We start from the raw sequence: 17,500 nt of genomic DNA, 5'->3' as shown, positions 1-17,500 counted from the left end.
TGATAACAAAGAATCAATATCAAAGTTGTGAAATGTCTAACTGCTGTACAATAAACAAAACCAAATAGAAGGATGCAGTAAGTAACATTTTTGAGCATCTTTAGATCTTTATTCTGAGCTGTCTATTGCTAATTGAATATGATTTGAAAACCCTTAATACAATATAATTGCCATTTGTATTTTGTGTTAATGTAGCTGTCAGTGAATCACATGTGTGATTGGCAAATACAGCCTGAACATAAATACTAAGTAATGCCACAAACACAGAGGTTCACTGCATCAAAAGCCCACAACACGTGGTAGAGAAACCCTGATCTATATTACTGATCTATATCATAACACACTGTAAAAAACATGCAAAGTGCATGCACGCACACACACACACACACACACACAGAGAGAGAGAGTAAAACACTTCTCAGCAAAGCTCTCTGAGTTATGTAATCCACAGCGCCTAGAGCAACACTCCAGTGACACAATCGAGCAGAAACAGGACCAGTCCACTGCCTTCTTTACAAATCACAAAAGGTTTGTGTTCAAAGCATATATATCAATGAATATGCACTTAAATGGAATGTTAATAATAAAGAAAACACATTTGACTCAATATGTCAGACTTAAGCTGTGCAAGTTTTTGCTTTAAGGTTTTATTTTTTGTGGTGGCCATTAAAGAAAAGATATTTAGTTTAAAAAGTATATTTAAATACTATAATTCACTGTTTCTTTAACATTCAGTTTAACTGAATTCACTGATTATGAAAGTAGACACTGTGCGAGTAATATACGCAAGATAGATACATCACGGCCGGTACAAGATACAAGCACAAATGTCGAAAGACAGAGTGGGTCAGATACGATTTTTGACCACTTAATTTGATTTGAATTTTTTCTTTAAAGTAAATTTCATTTCTCTTTACTATCTAGGCCCAACAATATGCAAAAAGATAAACAATTATTAACCAAAACAGCACAAACCATTTTCATTCTCATTGCAAATGAAGTCACGTTTAATTTAGTCTTGGTCATTTATATCTTTGATCTTGTACGGTTTATTTTTTGATCGTTTTTTATGAAGAAGCTATTTGTCACACAACGTATCCATGCTAGCATACGCATAATTTGGCTGCTAAATGACAGATGAATCTGCAGTGTGAATTTGATAGGACAGATATTCATAGCATTTTCTTTGTTCCTTAAGCACAGTTAATTGCACTTTTATAAACTTTGCACAATTATATGGTTAGCTGTGACCCTTTTATAACAAATCTGCCACCCATTTTTGGGTTACAACCCACCAGCTAAGAGCATCTAAAGTCAAAAGTGCTGCCTCCCTAGAACAAATGCAGAGTATAATACATGAACTACTGACAACAACCCTTTAATTATCTTAGTTTTTATGTAAGTCTGGTTGAACAGGGGGTCACGGCAGCATTCAATCACTAAAACTGCTGCCAGAAAAGCAATCTGTACACTCAAATCCAAGCATAGGTCCAATCTGACTCAAATTCACATATGAGTTTAAAAATGGCTTTTTTTTCCCATTCATCTTAACCACTCCCCTTTCATGTTTCATAAAACTGCAGTTATGAAAGCAAAAGCCACTGCAAGACAAGTCTTTGTAGCCCCCGAGCAGACCTAAAGGCTTACAACAGCAGCCTTTCTTTCCCTGTTTTTTTTTATCTACTTCCTTTTTTCTCACTCAAATCCTCACAAGCACACATATGTGCTTTAATTAAAGAGATGTGTTAGGATCAGTCCCCATAGTTTTAAGGTGTCTGATCAAACAGGTACAGAACGAATGTCTCTCATCAGTTCCCCATCATTCTTTCGCTTTCCCAGAATCCCTCTCATCTATCCTCACACGGCTCTACCCCTGAGACCCAGCAGGCTTTTAGCATTACAGCAAGCTCTGGAGAAATGTGCGCCAAATGTGTGTGTGAATGTGAGAGCTTGTTGATCTGAGCAACTGCGTATATTTAGTGGAAAGAGAGTGGATATGAGCATTTTTGTTTTGTGTGTGTATGTGTGTAAAGTTGGCTGTACACCATGCAATTTTTTCTATCTTTTACAATTGTTGCTTGTCAGACTGTATGATGTGACCTCAGTGAAATTGTGGGCAAAAGCCAAGGCTCATCAATTGTCCTGTATGTCAGGCTATGCAGTGCACATCTTTGCAGACCGTGGTCACGACTGACAGCATTGACTAGGCATTTTACATCATCAGTCTCTCACTGTCACATTCTGACATTCTCATTTACACACAAAATGTAATATGTATGGCATAAATCCAATCAAGTCCCTACGCTAATGCTTGGAATGTTTCATCTGAAAAAAAGAAAAGAAGTTATTAAAATAAGTTTTGGGCTATGGATGTAGGTTTTCTGCCTCAGTGTTAAAAAAAAAACGGTAACTGTGAGATGATATGTTGGAGAAAGTTACAATAATAAGAAACAGTCATAATTGTGAGATGTAAAGACACATTGTTTGCTATAAGCTCACATTGTGACAAGAATTTCAAAGTTGCAAGACGAAGTCAAAATTACAAGATATAAAGTTACTTTGTGAGATAAAAATCACACTGTGAGATAAAAAATTAAAAGAAATAAAGTCGCAGTTGTGAGATATAAAGTCAGTTATTAGAAACTGAGTTGCAATTGTGAGATATACTTTAAATTTAGTTATGAGAAAAAGTTGTGGAATAAAAGTGACTGTGAGAATAAAAATATATATCACATTCTGAGATATAAAGTCAGTTATGAGAAACAGATGCAATTGTGAGATGTTTGCAATTGAAAACTGTAAAATGTTGTCATTTGTAAAGTCACATTGAGATACAATGTAAAGTGAGAAAAAGTCGAAAAAGAGAGATGTAAAGTCACATTATGAGATATAAAGTTAGCTTTGCAAAAGTCACAACTGCGGGATATAAAGTCAAATATACAGTAGTCCCACTGTGAGATATTAAGTCATTTATGAAAAACAAAGTTAAAATTGGAAATTATTTACAACTGTAAGCTAATGTCACATTGCGAAATATAAAGTTATTAGAAAATCTCAATTGTGAGATATAGTCAGATTAAAAGATATAAAGCGTCTGGATAAAAGTGTCTGCTAAATGACTAAATAAAATAAAATAAATAAAAATATAAAGTCACACTGATATAAGTCATCTGCCAGAGATAGTCACATCGTGAGATATAAAGTATATTACGATAATCATAATTATGAGATACAGTCAAATTAAAAGACAAAGTCACACTGTGAAATAAAATTTCACATTACGAGATTGTAAGATTTACATTGTGAGATAACAGTCAGTCATGTGAAACAAAGTTTCAATTGTGTACAAAACATAGTCAAATTGTGAGATATAAAGTCAAACTGTAAGACAAGAATATAAGCTCAGTTATAAAAAAACGAAGTTTTGCAATTGCAAGATATAAAGTCATACTGTATACTAAAAAGTAGCACATACTTTGAAGTAGAAACAGGTTTTTCATAGTTGACTGCTCATGTTCCAGAGTGAACTCAAGGTAATTTTGCAGCAAGATGATCATTTAAAGGGAACTTTCATTAACAAGAGATGTTGTTCTACGACAAAAGAAATAATTTACAATTCCAGAAATGTGACAGAAATCAATGCGAGTGTGAGTGTAAGCTGACCAAATGAGTGGGTGAAGCATGTTCAGTGAAGAGTGTGAGAATTGTGTGTGTGGTGTTTCCTCTCTCTCTTACACTCGAATCAGTCTCCTCACACACAAACAAATATGATAAGTCTAGTTGAGTAATGCGATCAGCGTACGGTTTTCGTAAGTGTTGATTACTTGCCCAGAATTGTTACTTCATCATGAAGCGTTACATCTCACCACAAACAGAATGGGCCTACTGTGTACACAATAATAAGATCAACTGATCATGTAATGAGCTAAATAACACACACACACACACACACACACAGCTTCAGCAAACAGCATTTGATGGGATTTAAGATTAAGTTCCTCCAGCTCTGAACGGTTCAGTGGGAATGTGCCTGTATGCATGAAGACAAGTAATCAAACCTAAACAGGTTTGTGTTGGCTAGTGTACATAGACTGATTTAATCAGTCTGCAAGAAAATCATTAATTCCAGACAGCAGCTTTCAAGGCTTGGAGGCTCTAAGAAATAATACTGTTTATAAACTTTCTCAGTGCTTGAACTTCACTGAGAAGTGAAGCTGGATTTAATTTAATGTTGATGCAAAAAACATACATAATGTTTACAAGAAATTTCTTCAAGACCTACGTTGGTTTGGAGGCCTCTGCCTGGTCGGTCTGAAGTTTCTGTCCACCTTCCACCTCCATGGTGCAGTAAACAATCCGGTTTGGCGCTAAAGACTTTAGACCCTGTACCTCCATAATCACCACCTGTGGAAAAAATAAGATGAAATCTATAGAGACGACTCAATTGTGAAAAAAACAAACAAACAAAAACACACTGTCGTAACCCCAAAACCAACTTGGAATTTTGTACAATTACTTCAAGAAAGTAAAGGAGACAATGCCTTTTCTACAAATAAAATGACACTACAAAAATAAAACAAAACATTATTTTAATGTTGTGTGAAATATTGTCCAATAATGTATGAATCAATATTTTTTCTAATTTTTCAGAGATCCTAAATTGCAGCGTTAGTGTGAGGTAAAAAAGAAAACTAAAGAGTGACAATATGATTGGCCCAATTATATAATGCTTGTAAATGGTCTGCAAACCTGCATAAATTAATCAAAATACTAGAAAGGGACATATTACTGACAAAGTTGAATTAGGATCAGGGTAAAAAATGATCTTTTGAGTCAAATCTATTTAGTGAATCAGTTCATCCAAGTTCACCATTCTGAATAACTCATGTATGAATCAGACTGATTTAGTTAACAGCCCACTGGTAGATTATCAGTGAAATTTCAGTGTCTTTAGTATTCCTATTATATGTTATGATGATTTTACATATTTCAGAAGCTTGAAAGCTTCTGTCTACAATCATTGTAATTGCATTTGGAAAAAAACACACTATTCTGTATTCTCAGTTTATTTTCACTGGTAGAACGAAAGTCATTCTGGTTTGGAACAACATCAGGGTGAATAAATGATCACAGAATTGAACTAATCCTTTGACATGTGAGATAAGTTAATTGCACTTTTATCCAAACCCACACACAGCTGGCGTGCATGAGGACAGAGGATGTGAGATGTGTCAGATAAAGCCGTCATCACAAAGGTATCAGTGAAAGGGGAACGAGCTGTTAACACACGACATGCATCACATGGTTTTATTGCCCCCTTCTTCAGGGAATATCTCCTCTCAGATAATGTCACTTGATTAAAGCTAGCTTTATAGCAGGCTGTCAGTGCCACTCAGGATTTTCTGTCTGGTTTGTGCTAAGTAAGACTTGTCTACACACACAGAATTATCTGCTGCTCACAAATTCAGAATTCTCCTGCCCTCTTTTAAACCTGCATGATGAACATGAGGTGACATTTTCAATTTGTCGCATTCTGCAAATCAAAGACCAATATATTGCTTATGCACCAACATGGCCTGTGATATTTGACGTTGACATGCAACATGTTGTAATGAGATACTCAAAGCAATGGCTGTGCAAATGAAATTTTCACCCGATAAAAGGAAGTACAGAAATCCTACATCAAGCCAGTGATGAATGTCAAGACCATCACAGATTCAATTATTTCATCAGAACATTTCTGTGTGCTGATGATCAGATCAATTCCTATCAAATCACAAGCTACAACAAGATGGTAGTGAAAAGGAAGGAGTCGATGTTGTGTTTGCATTTGTTTCATGTGCTCATAGAAATTCTCTTTTCTTAAGTGTGGGCAATGGGATGTGGTAATCTGGAAAGCTTAGTGTTATAAAAAAAAGATCTGAAGCAAAGCCAAAAATAATGGTTAAGACAAATTTGTGTGAGAATTAAAAAGGCAATGTTTGATGCAATATTATTCAGAACACTGAAACTGCACATGGTTGAAGCTGCAACATTTGAGTTATGAGCCAAGATCTATAACCACTAGGTACAAATTTCGAACACTGATCTTTCATGCAGGCTGCATTTTACTCTTAAACCCTATTCAGTTTCGTGTTTCACAGGTGGGTGTATGTGATTTTACTCATGTATGAATCAAATGTCTGTGTTGTTCACAATTTTTTTTTTTTAAAGATAAAGAAAATTACTTAAAGGGGTCCTATTATGCTTTTTCACTTTTTTAATTTTAGTCAGTGTGTAGTGTGTATGTTTGGGCATTAAAAAGATCTAGACGCGAGGACTGGAATTGAGAACCGCTGGTCTAGAACAATTCTTATAAGTATAACACGACGTAGCTGGGTCCGTCTAAGCTGTTCGCCAATCACTACGCACTGGGGCAGCTAACCAATCACAACACATTTCGTTTTTTTCGAAAGGCGGGCCTTCATTAAAACCCAGAACTAATCGAGCCGTTTGTGCCAGCCTGGGGAGAAAGGTATTTTAATAATGTAAATTATGTGAAAAATAATGTGTTTTTCGAACCACCAAGCATGAGAGCATGTTCTAGTACACCCCCAAAACAAAATCAAGACTTTGTAAAAGAGCATAATAGGACCCCTTTAATTACCTACATTTGTTTTTCTCAGTGGTTCTTTGAGAAATCTAACAATATCTCAATGGGAATATCTGAATATCTGTAAGTATATTATTTTCTCTTTCTCTTTATTTTGTCCTTTTTTATTTACCTGAACTATCCACCTTATTTTTCCAGTGAGAGCAGGCACAGCCATTGGTAAATAAAATGTGTCTGGCTTCCAGTGTCATCCACTTCCAGCTATTTTTAGATGTACACAACAGCTTGTTTTGCTGCTTGATATTGCAAACTGGTGTGTCTTACCACATTTTTTAATGTATTTTCTTAATTATGAACACGCTGGTTTGTAGTGCAAACAGTTTTACCATTTACTGCACTTTGCTCTTCTTCTCGTTATGTCCCTACAACGGCTAATGAACCGGAAGTCTCGCATCGCACATTCACAGAAAACGGCTTACTTCCATGTTGAAAAATAAGGTGGATAGCTATATTTAAATTAGGACAAAAAAGTAGTCAGCAAGGAGAGTTTGATCCCAGAAATGGCTCAAAGTGCCCCTCAGAGATGTTCAGAATATGAATCCAATTCAAATGGTGGTTTAGAGTGTCAAGCGGGTTTTATAACCCAATGACAAAACACTAAGCAAGAAGAAGTACCTCCAGAGTGAAAGACAAAACCACGTCAGATTTGGAGAGCTGATTCTCGTCCTCTTGGCCCATGTCAATGATGGAAGTGTTATGGCCTCTCTTGAGCTTTTGCAGTTTGAACTCTCCTCCTTTAGACACCGGCATACTCTCCAGATTGGCCATCAGCAGGTTCACTGATGACTTCAGCTCCTCGATGTACATGGCCTCCATGTCCCTGGACACAAACTTGGGGAATCTGCCAGCCTATTCAAGGTGTTAAGGAAAGAAAATCTATTGTGACCAAGAGGGACAAAACGAGACTAGAATAGGCTCCTCTATAAGCCTAAAAAGTACAGTATGCAACAGCTTCATGTGTAACTGTTTGAGATCGGAACACTTACTTTGGTGAATTGATCAGCCATTTGGAGTCGTCCATCCAGCTCTCTTCTGATCTGGGCAGCCTGTTCATCAGGATTATCCAACTGTAAGACACACACATTTTAATGCATTTACACCAATAACTTATCCTCCCTGTAACAAGATCAACCATATCTGACCTTCACCATTACAGTAAATAGTGCCAAAATAAATCAGTTAAACAGAAAAGGTCATCGTCAATAGTCACATTCACTGTGTGCACATGAAGAACAGTTCGTTGAATGTTCTTAAAAGGGCATATAGATCAGAGCCAAACACAGCTGTAATTTCAAAAAATACTTATTTTTTTATATAAAACACACTACTGTTCAAAGAAATAGCTGCATTTATTCAGAAAAATAACTAAATTTATTCATAAGATACCAATACTTGTTTTCAGAAAATATCTTGATTTTTGTTTTAATGATTTATTTTTTTCTTTTTATTTATGTTTTAATCATAAATCATTACACTTTTTTATATGTACCATACCAACCATGCCAAATAAACCTCAAGCAAACTGTATTTAATATTTAATGCCTGCATGTGGCTTTCTGCAAGCCTCCATCCAATACATGCACAGCTCTGTCCATCTGAAAGCCCAGGACTGCTATTAGATTAGAGGCCAAAGTCCATCAGCCATTTGTCACGTCACTTGAGAAGGCAACTTCTGAATCATTTAAAAATTGAAGCATGAATTTCTGATCCTGACACTAATATAAAACAAGATTAATTATTTGTAATTTGTAAAAAAAAAAAATAATAATAATAATTTAATTTTAAATTGCTTCTGGACAAAATACAAGTACATAATCCATAATAACGCTCCATCTAGTGAAAAAAAAAGTCCAAAAAGTGAAAATCAAAGTCCACCGACATATTTGTTTTGAACTGTTGGTGCCTGATTTGTGCATATTTCTCTCCCAATTCAGACAAGACCATTTTTACTGGAGAAAGCAATATTATGGACAGAGAACTTGTGTAATTTAGCCGCAAGCAATGGTTTGAAGTTAAAAACATCTTAATGATTGATTTGTTTCTTACAAATAAACAGATTTTCGCTTCACAAGACGTCGATGGACTAGAGTTAAGTGGATTAATTGTGGATTATTGTGATGTTTTTATCAGCTGTTTGAATTCTGATTCTGACGGCACCCATTCACTGCAGAGAATCCATTGGTGAGCAAGCGATATAATGCTAAGTTTCTCAAAATTTACACCCTTGGGTGGCCAGAGGGTGAGTACATTTTTATTTTTTGGATGAACCATTCCTTTTAGCTAACAGTGAACTCTCCAAGCCAGAAAAATCACCCTTGCTAAGAATAGGACAGACCTCAGTATTTCTTTAATTAGCTATTTTTGTACTGCCATCATTCAATGCCCAACCTAATAATGAAATTGTTAGCTGGCGGCCTGAATGTTTAAGTACCTTGTTGCAAAAATCAAACAGCACATCACTTTTTATCCTACAAACTTAACAGTTTATTATTCGAGGCCAAGAAAAACAACACCAAGGGACGCATCTTTAAATACCCAGTATGTTCTATACTAAAGGGTTCTGAACTAATGGTGAGTTCAGAGCCTTACGGGGGAAGAATTGGCCAGTCAGTTGCATGGTTGGGTGGAGGACCATCTGGACAGGCTGTGGCCATGGTGTCCCCGTTCCTGACTCCAGCTGGGCTAAATTCAGTACTCAAATAGCTACAAACACCTACACCCTTCCATGAGGATTCCTACATGCAAATGAACCCACACACACCAATGCACTTGCAACATACACATTGCTCACACAGAACAATGAGTGCATATAACTGTGCAGGCATACACAATTAAAACACATGCTCACATCACACACACGCAGGAATTCATGTTCAAGATCTGTCCCACACATACAGTATATGAACACACACTCACATGCATCATGCCAATGTGTGGGTGTTTTCATAATGAAATACTTAATGTTACTGCATAATAACAGGATGGGAGTCCAAGACACAGATTAGGCCTCATCCCCATCCAAGATCAAAAATACTTTCCACAGAGAATGCACCTGTGTCCGGCAATTTCAGGTTTATTAGATGATGAAGTCATGTTGTTCCAAACCTGATTTTCTATTGTTTCTTAATGAAAGAAAATATTTTGAAAGTCAATGGGGTCCTAATAATGACATTAATAAAATCTTACAAACCTCACAAACTTTAGCATATCCAGCAATCTTTTCTCATAAGCCCTTATTTTAACAGCCTGATAACTTTTAATTGAAATTAAAAACACTCATTGTCATCCGGAATGTGCATTAGAATATGGAAACCCAAAAGGGACAAGGTCTACATTTTAAAATAAACACACTTCTTTAACACACAACTTTGATCTTTGGCAACGTTAGTGGAAACTTTTTAGTTGTAGCTCCATTGATATTTAGAAATGTACTTATGAAAAAACACACTTAGTAAATGCAACATTTATTATAAAATATATTCCATTACAATATTTAATCAGAAGTCTAGCCTAAGCATTAAACAGAATTGCCTTGACCACCACCCAATGATACTACTCTGACTTTCCCTAAATGGCATTTTTGAGTCTGGTCACAAACATTCTAACAGTGAAATTAGCTTTTCAAGCTGAGACCAAGCAGCACAGCATGGATCTTCTCCTGCTGCTGAGCCAGTCAATGCTAAAGATGAATCAGTGTTCAGTCTTTCTCACACATGCCTCACGTCTCTGCTGCCTCTCTCATTGTGTTGACATCGCAAAGACAAACCAGCTAACATAAAAGAACCTGCCACCACTGTCATTTAACTGCTCTTGTGAGGCTTTTGATTAGTTCTTAATTTATTTATCTACTCTGGCTTTGAGCCAGAATGTAAACCAGTTGTATGGCATTGTTGTAACCGACCAACCATTCTAAAGTGACACCTTAAATAAGCTTGGAACCAGATTTAGAGAGGCTATTATCAAGTCAATTGAACTTGATAAAATGTAAAAGATGGGTTTTGCCAAACAAGGCCTTCAGATGAACAACAATAAACAAATAACCTGGCATGCCATAACACATCCTAACGTCGTTGAGATTTTCATGAACCAGCAAGGGAGCAATCCGTGATGTCATTGCCTGATGATAATCAGATTTGGTGCAAACAAGACATGTGTAATTAAATTAATGTGCCTAATCTAAGCCAGCCAAGGCAGAGAGATTGTCTGGCCAGTGCGTGTGTGTGTGTGTGTGCGCGCGTGTGTGTGTGAGTTTTTTTGAGAAAGTAAAAATGCACAAAGTTTCCTGTAAGGGGTAGGGTTAGGTGTAGGGTTGGTGTAGGGCAATAGCACATACAGTTTGTAAAGTATAAAAACCATTACGCCTATGGAATGTCCTCACAATTCACAAAAACAAACGTGTGTGTGTGTGTGTGTGTGTGAGTAGAAGGTGAGTCCAACAGAACAGAGTCAGACAGTGTTATGAAGAACAACAGTTTCCCAAACATTAAAATAATAATTTGCCGCAAAATTGATATTCTGTCCTTATTTACTCATCCTCGTGTTATTCCAAACTAATAAGATATTTCCCTTGAAGAGAACATTTTGCAATTCTTGTCATAAAACCATTATTTTTTTAGTTTTATGGCAACCTATTTCTTAAACATTTAAACTAGGCTAATGTTCAGTTCAATAAAGCATCAGCAAACATTACCAGTAAAATAAATGAAAGAGTAAACAGTCAAACAGTTAATTTATGTCATTGTCATGCAAGATTCAATCCCCCTGCAGATTGACATCCCCAGACCACAAGAGGAATCTGTTTGTAAAGCCTGTTCCAAAACAGATCTCCTTCATATTTTAAAATAATTAAAACAGCGTTATGTATTTTCCCAAAGCAGCAAACCCCACCCCGCAGCCAATTTCACTGGTCAATAGACCCTTTGCAAAACCTGGCATGAAACAAGGTCTCAGCTTTCAAATTGTGTCATTTTTTAAGAAATTCAAACAATTGTGATGAGTCTCCTGCTCGTCCTGCTACGGCCGGCCAGTGGGTGTGTCTAGGAGACTCATCAGGAGAACGATGTCCACCTGTTCTTCCTGCTATAAGAGTCGTGGCTTTGTTGGTGTGTGGGAAGGCCTGGTTTGCTCCCGATTGCTTTGTGTTTGTTTTTGGAATGTTAATTTGGATTCTGTTATGAGTTGTGAGACTTGTTCTGTCTGACTCGATAACATCTGTGTCAGACAGAAATGGCAGTTCTTTTTCCTTTCTTTTGTTAATAAATAATTTGTTGCAACCTTACCAACTGCATGTCCTCCTTTCATTTGTTACGGCTTTAAGCCGGTCGTGACAAATGTGGGGGCTCGTCCTTAAACTTAGACACTTGTTTTGATAAACTTTTGGAGGCTGTGGTTGGTTTTTTGTTGTTGTTTTTTTTGGTTGCTTAGCGGGAGTTCGTCTTTGGTAAGTATTGGCTACTATTTATATATTTGAGGCTGGGTTTAGTGTTGGATATGCCTTTCCCTGTTTAGGTTTAGCGGAGGATCCTTAACGGGATGCTCCGATCTTTTTTTATTTTAGTTTGTTTTGTTTGTACGGTGAAAGCAGTTAGAGCAGTTGTCTCGGGAACACGTCCGTGTTTTGTAATGGTGACTCGTTAATCGGTCGCTATTTCAAACGCTGGTTTACAGTGTATAAAAACCCGCTGCAAGTAACTGTACGAAGATTAGGGATGAGTTTAGATAGTTTTGAAATTTAGTTAGAGGGAATTGCTTATCTAATTTCTACACCAAGTTTTTTTTTTTTGAAAAGTAGCCATACTTTTTGTCTTTCACAATGGCCTCAAAGGTGGAAGAATTTGTTAGTGCTCCGTCTGAAGATTTGTTAAATGATTTGACTAAGGATCAACTGGTAGAACTTGCAGGTCACTATAAAATTAATTTGATAAGCCAAGATAAACGTTTAAAAGACAACATTAAAACCTTAATAAAGACCGAGTTAATTGAACGTGGCATTTTAGAGTTTCAAATTGCAGAAGATGCTTCAGCTTTTGTTAATGTGACGTCTACAATGTCTCCCCTAACGTTTGAACAACAAAAACAATTGTTTGTAATTCAGGCTGAGATGAAAGGAAAAATGTTAGAAGCGCAAAATCGCATCGAGTTGTCTAAAGTCCAGTTACAGCAACAACAGCTTGAACTAGAACGCTATCGGTTGGATTTATTGTGAGACTTGTTCTGTCTGACTCGATAACATCTGTGTCAGACAGAAATGGCAGTTCTTTTTCCTTTCTTTTGTTAATAAATAATTTGTTGCAACCTTACCAACTGCATGTCCTCCTTTCATTTGTTACGGCTTTGAGCCGGTCGTGACACAATAAATGCCATTTTGTGGCTCTTTAATGTGTCGTGACAGATCACTGTATTGCCTCAGTTCAAGCAGCACACGTGAACCGATCGTCTTTTCATATTTACTTAAAGCATGAAATAAACCTAAATGAACATAAGAATGTATTTTATTTCAACCGTGGCAAGACGTCAATAATACACACAATTTTTCAGATTTAAGTCCACCAAAGTTAATCCACTCTCCTATCTGATTTGTTTGTCGGGCAAGATGGCGGATTCGGCGTTATGACTGGTCAGATTGCCTGTCAATCAAGCTCTTTGCGAACGGTCAATTCAACACCCAGGCACCTGCAGTGTTATTTTAGTATTATGTTATTTTTGTACTATTATAGTATTCAATATTTTGATTTCACTTTTATTTTTATATTTCGAATAAAATAAATAAATTTAAAGTTTTAGTAATTTTGTTACGTGTTTTTACCATTTTAAAAAATATTTCTATATAGCTTTAATTATTTGTTTATCTTATCTTTTATTTTATTTTTTAATTTGTTTTTACATTTTTAGTATGTTTAGTAACTTAAACTTATTTATTGCAGATAGTTGCAAAGGCAACATTTTTAACTTTGTTTGTTAATGTTTTTTAAGTTTAGGATATTGTATTTCAGCTTAATTTCAATTACCGAAAACTGTTTTTGATAGATTTAGTTAACAATAACAACACTGGTTGCCTGTCAAGAAATGTGAAAAATCATGGACGAATCTGATCGTGACAAACAGTAATGCTATCTATCAGGTTGCGCTACCAAAGCTAAGTTAAGGTTAGAGCTGAGGTTAGGGTTATGGGTTTACATTAGGTTCAATGTTGTGTATACAATCAGCACTTTGACAAGACTATCAAATATCTTCAGAATCGGCTGCAGAGCGGAGTTTGCACTTAATTGGTTTGGGGGGGGATCATGCATATGTAATAAGTAAGGCTAATTGGTTAGCAAAATGCTAACAGAATAATCCGCTATCAGCATGCTAAAGTGGCCTAATGATTAGCTTGTGACTGTGAGGTACCTGAAAATAAAACAGAAAGACAAATGACTAGGCCTATTTATAGCTTCCATTGTAGGTTATAATAAGATCAGACATACCATTTAAAAATTGTTGATGATTATTACGTAAAAGCACCAAGCTATTATTGTCATCAGTGTACCATAGTATTGCCAGAGTATTTTGTAGCATTTGTTTCAATCTAACAGTAGAGCACACTAACAACACAGTCCCTCTCTCCAGAGATAAACCTAAAATGACCTGCTATGACCTCAGAATGTTCAAGAGCGCTTCTTAAACTGTGGTCGTTAAATATTTAGTCTGTTTGGTGAAGTTAGTTCTTTGGTGATGGAGGCAACTCAGTGGAACGCTGATTAGCGTAGGTGTAACGGTGGTTAGCATCCAACACCACATGATGGAGGCGTACAAAACTAGCAGGGGGTGAACTTTAATGCTAGACATCTGATTTCATGTTTTTCTGAATTGAAGGCACAATGTTACACCCACAATAGCTCTGTAAAATTAAAGCAAAATCATACAGTGTTTTATTGTACACATCTCTGCAACTGCAATTTTCACAAACTGAAGGAAAAAGTGCTCTTTCCACCACTAGGCAGTGAAAAGTCTAGGTTAGTTTTTACCTTTATCACTTAAAGAAAATGGACAGAACAGCAATAGGGAAAAAGTCAAATCAATGGAAAATGTTATTGAATCAATATTCCAATTTCAGCAAGCTTTTGAGGGCAGGGAGATCGTCTAAGACAGGGTCACGAGTTTAATCACCATTACAGACTGAGAAAAACCACCAGAGGAAGAAAAACAGAGGACAGAACACTATCAAGATCTCTAACGGCAGAGCAAATTATTCTAGCTATAGGAAAAAACCATGGTCTGATTGCCCAGGGCTCTGCTCCTGATCAATAGTGAGGAGATGGGTAATAAGAAGTGATCCATGCTGGTACTGAGCACAGGCAGGGAGAAAGTGGATCTTGACTAGCCAAGCTCTACTATGATGAAAGAGGGAAAAATGGCTGCCATCCTCATATCAAAAATGCATGTGATAAATCCATGCATGAAGACAATTGCAGAAGCGTGGATTAGTGCAAGAGGAATAAGGCTATGGGCAAGAAAGTGCATTATACACACAGGTGCACAGAGTCACTTGTAATACAGCCCTGTCTAAATGATTTTTGAAGCAGTCTACTGTTACCTTCACATCCATTTCTCTGTTAACTTTTTAGTTTATGACAATGTTGTATTGTGCATTTCAGCATATACTATATATAGTGTATATACTATATACTTTTACCAATGGTAGCATGTGAACACTACGACTATGAGCATTTCTTAAAAATATGGGATCATAATAAATTTTTACAGTCTGTGTAATGAAAGGCCACAATTCAGAAGCATTACTATAAAACAAGTGCAGCATCTACCACATGGGAGATACATACAGTACCTTAGCTATAAGGTATGATTATATATTAAATATTTCAACTAAAACCCCTGAAATAATGACCGAGGATTTACACAACTTTATGAAAATAATACCACTATACCAACGAGCCATGTGTTTGTTTGTTTTTTTATTTATAATTTCATTGTTTATTCATTATACTTCATTTTAATGGAGCATTTATTCTGGCATTTATAGCTTTAAAAATCAGATTTAAAAAAGGTATGAATTATCTTTACTTAAGGTAGCTTGTATTATGATATGGCACTAATGAGCTACACTACCGTTCAAATGTTTGGAGCTGGTACTTTTTTCAAAAATTATTTGTGGGGGAAAAAATTAATAATACTGTAAAACATTATTACAATTTAAAATGACGGTTTTCTATTTTAATATACAGTATGCAAATTATTCCTGTGATGGCAAAGCTGAATTTTCAACGGCCATTATGCAGTGTTCAGTGTCATGATTCTTCAGAAATTATTCTAATATGCTGATTTGGTGCTTAAGCTGCTTAATATTTTTGTGGAAACCTTTTTTTTTTAGTTTTTGTCTTTTGAACAATAGTGCAATTTATTTTAATTGTTTAATCTTTTTTATTCTTGGATAACTGGATAATTTATTATAAATGAATGATTTATTCTGGCATTAATAGCCAAATCCTTAAAAATATATATATTTGAATTATTCAAAATTGTTTTTATTGTAGTACTTTTTTAATGTCGTAACGCAGATGCTGCTAGGGGAAAAATATAATCATCCTTTTCAAAAATAAAAACTTTTGCAGGATGGTTGAAAGCTTGTCACTGATGGTGAAAAATGCTGATGGAGGCTTTGGCACAACAAATCCACATAATCCCTGTCGGCTACGCAGTTTACCTGGCACTTTTTAATATTGCAAGAAGTTTTTACTGTAGTTCTGTCATGGTGACTAGCCAATTCAATCCCATTATTCTGGACACAGATTTCAGCTGGCGAGTGTGCAGATAACACACTCTGAACGATCTCTCTCTATCTCCTCAGTTAATTACTCTTTACCACTGCAATCAGCACAGGAGTGGCAGTTTGTTAAGATACAGAAAGAGAGACAGCGAGCAGACAGACCCATCTTTATGCAGATGAGCGGGAATGTACAGACATGGGTGGGAGAAACACACAGAACCTGTCCAGCACATAATCAAGACAACTAATTTACTAGATATGTAAATAATTTCTTTTTATGAGCTATGGGAGCCACAGGAGTTCTTGGTTCAATTAATAAAACCATTATAGTCTCACATGATCCCATAATCCTGCCTGGAGCAAACATGTATTTGCGGGTCGCAAAATATAGATGACTGAATGTGTCAGAGTGCAAGAAAGCAAAGGCTGTGCTGCTTTCATGTCAGCTCTATTATGTCATTATTGTACATTTCACCTAATAGGCCCTGCTGACCGGACTTCTTGTAGCTACAGCAAATGACTGCCATGGTCAACAGGGGCCTTTTCCAAAATGGATCTCTAACCATTTAATGGTCACTCTCAGTGTCAGTGAAAGTTTCTGAAAGGAAGTTAAACCTCAGGTGGGCACTGAAGTTTCAATAATTCAACAGCCCAGAGTAATACACTGCATTTATGAATTTATGTTTATGTCTTGCATTTATTAAAGGGGTCATATGATGTTGCTAAAAAGAACATTATTTTGTGTATTTGATGTAATGCAATGTGTTTATGTGGTTTAAGGTAAAAAAAAACACATTATTTTCCACATAATGTACATTATTGTTGCTCCTCTATGCCCCGCCTTTCTGAAACACGTCAATTTTTACAAAGCTCATCGTTCTGAAAAGCGAGGTGTGCTCTGATTGGCCAGCTATCCAGTGCGTTGTGATTGGCCGAATACCTCAAGCGTATGACAGAAATGTTACGCCCCTTACCATACTGTGATTCCCTGTCCGGCCGGAGCGACGATTCAAAAACATTAAAACCCATTATAAATGAGGCATTTGTTGCATCCAGTGGGGACATAAATACGGATTATAATG

General features: G+C 36.2%; 1 protein-coding gene across 1 annotated transcript in view; it reads right to left on the bottom strand.

Annotated features, from left to right (window-relative positions):
• Window positions 1-17,500, bottom strand: part of LOC107728598 (calcium-dependent secretion activator 1-like) — a 111,552-nt gene that overhangs the window by 65,751 nt on the left and 28,301 nt on the right. The window contains exons 5-7 of the mRNA XM_016538825.1: window positions 7,639-7,719; window positions 7,268-7,501; window positions 4,283-4,404 (exon numbers count right to left, since the gene is read on the bottom strand). Of these exons, the coding sequence (XP_016394311.1) occupies window positions 4,283-4,404; window positions 7,268-7,501; window positions 7,639-7,719 (437 nt within the window). The remainder of the gene's footprint in view (window positions 1-4,282; window positions 4,405-7,267; window positions 7,502-7,638; window positions 7,720-17,500) is intronic.

The sequence above is a fragment of the Sinocyclocheilus rhinocerous genome, unplaced genomic scaffold, assembly GCF_001515625.1.
Source record: "Sinocyclocheilus rhinocerous isolate Xijiao unplaced genomic scaffold, SAMN03320098_v1.1 scaffold757, whole genome shotgun sequence".
Taxonomy (NCBI): Eukaryota; Metazoa; Chordata; class Actinopteri; order Cypriniformes; family Cyprinidae; genus Sinocyclocheilus; species Sinocyclocheilus rhinocerous.
This window is presented reverse-complemented; position numbering and strand designations above follow the sequence as displayed.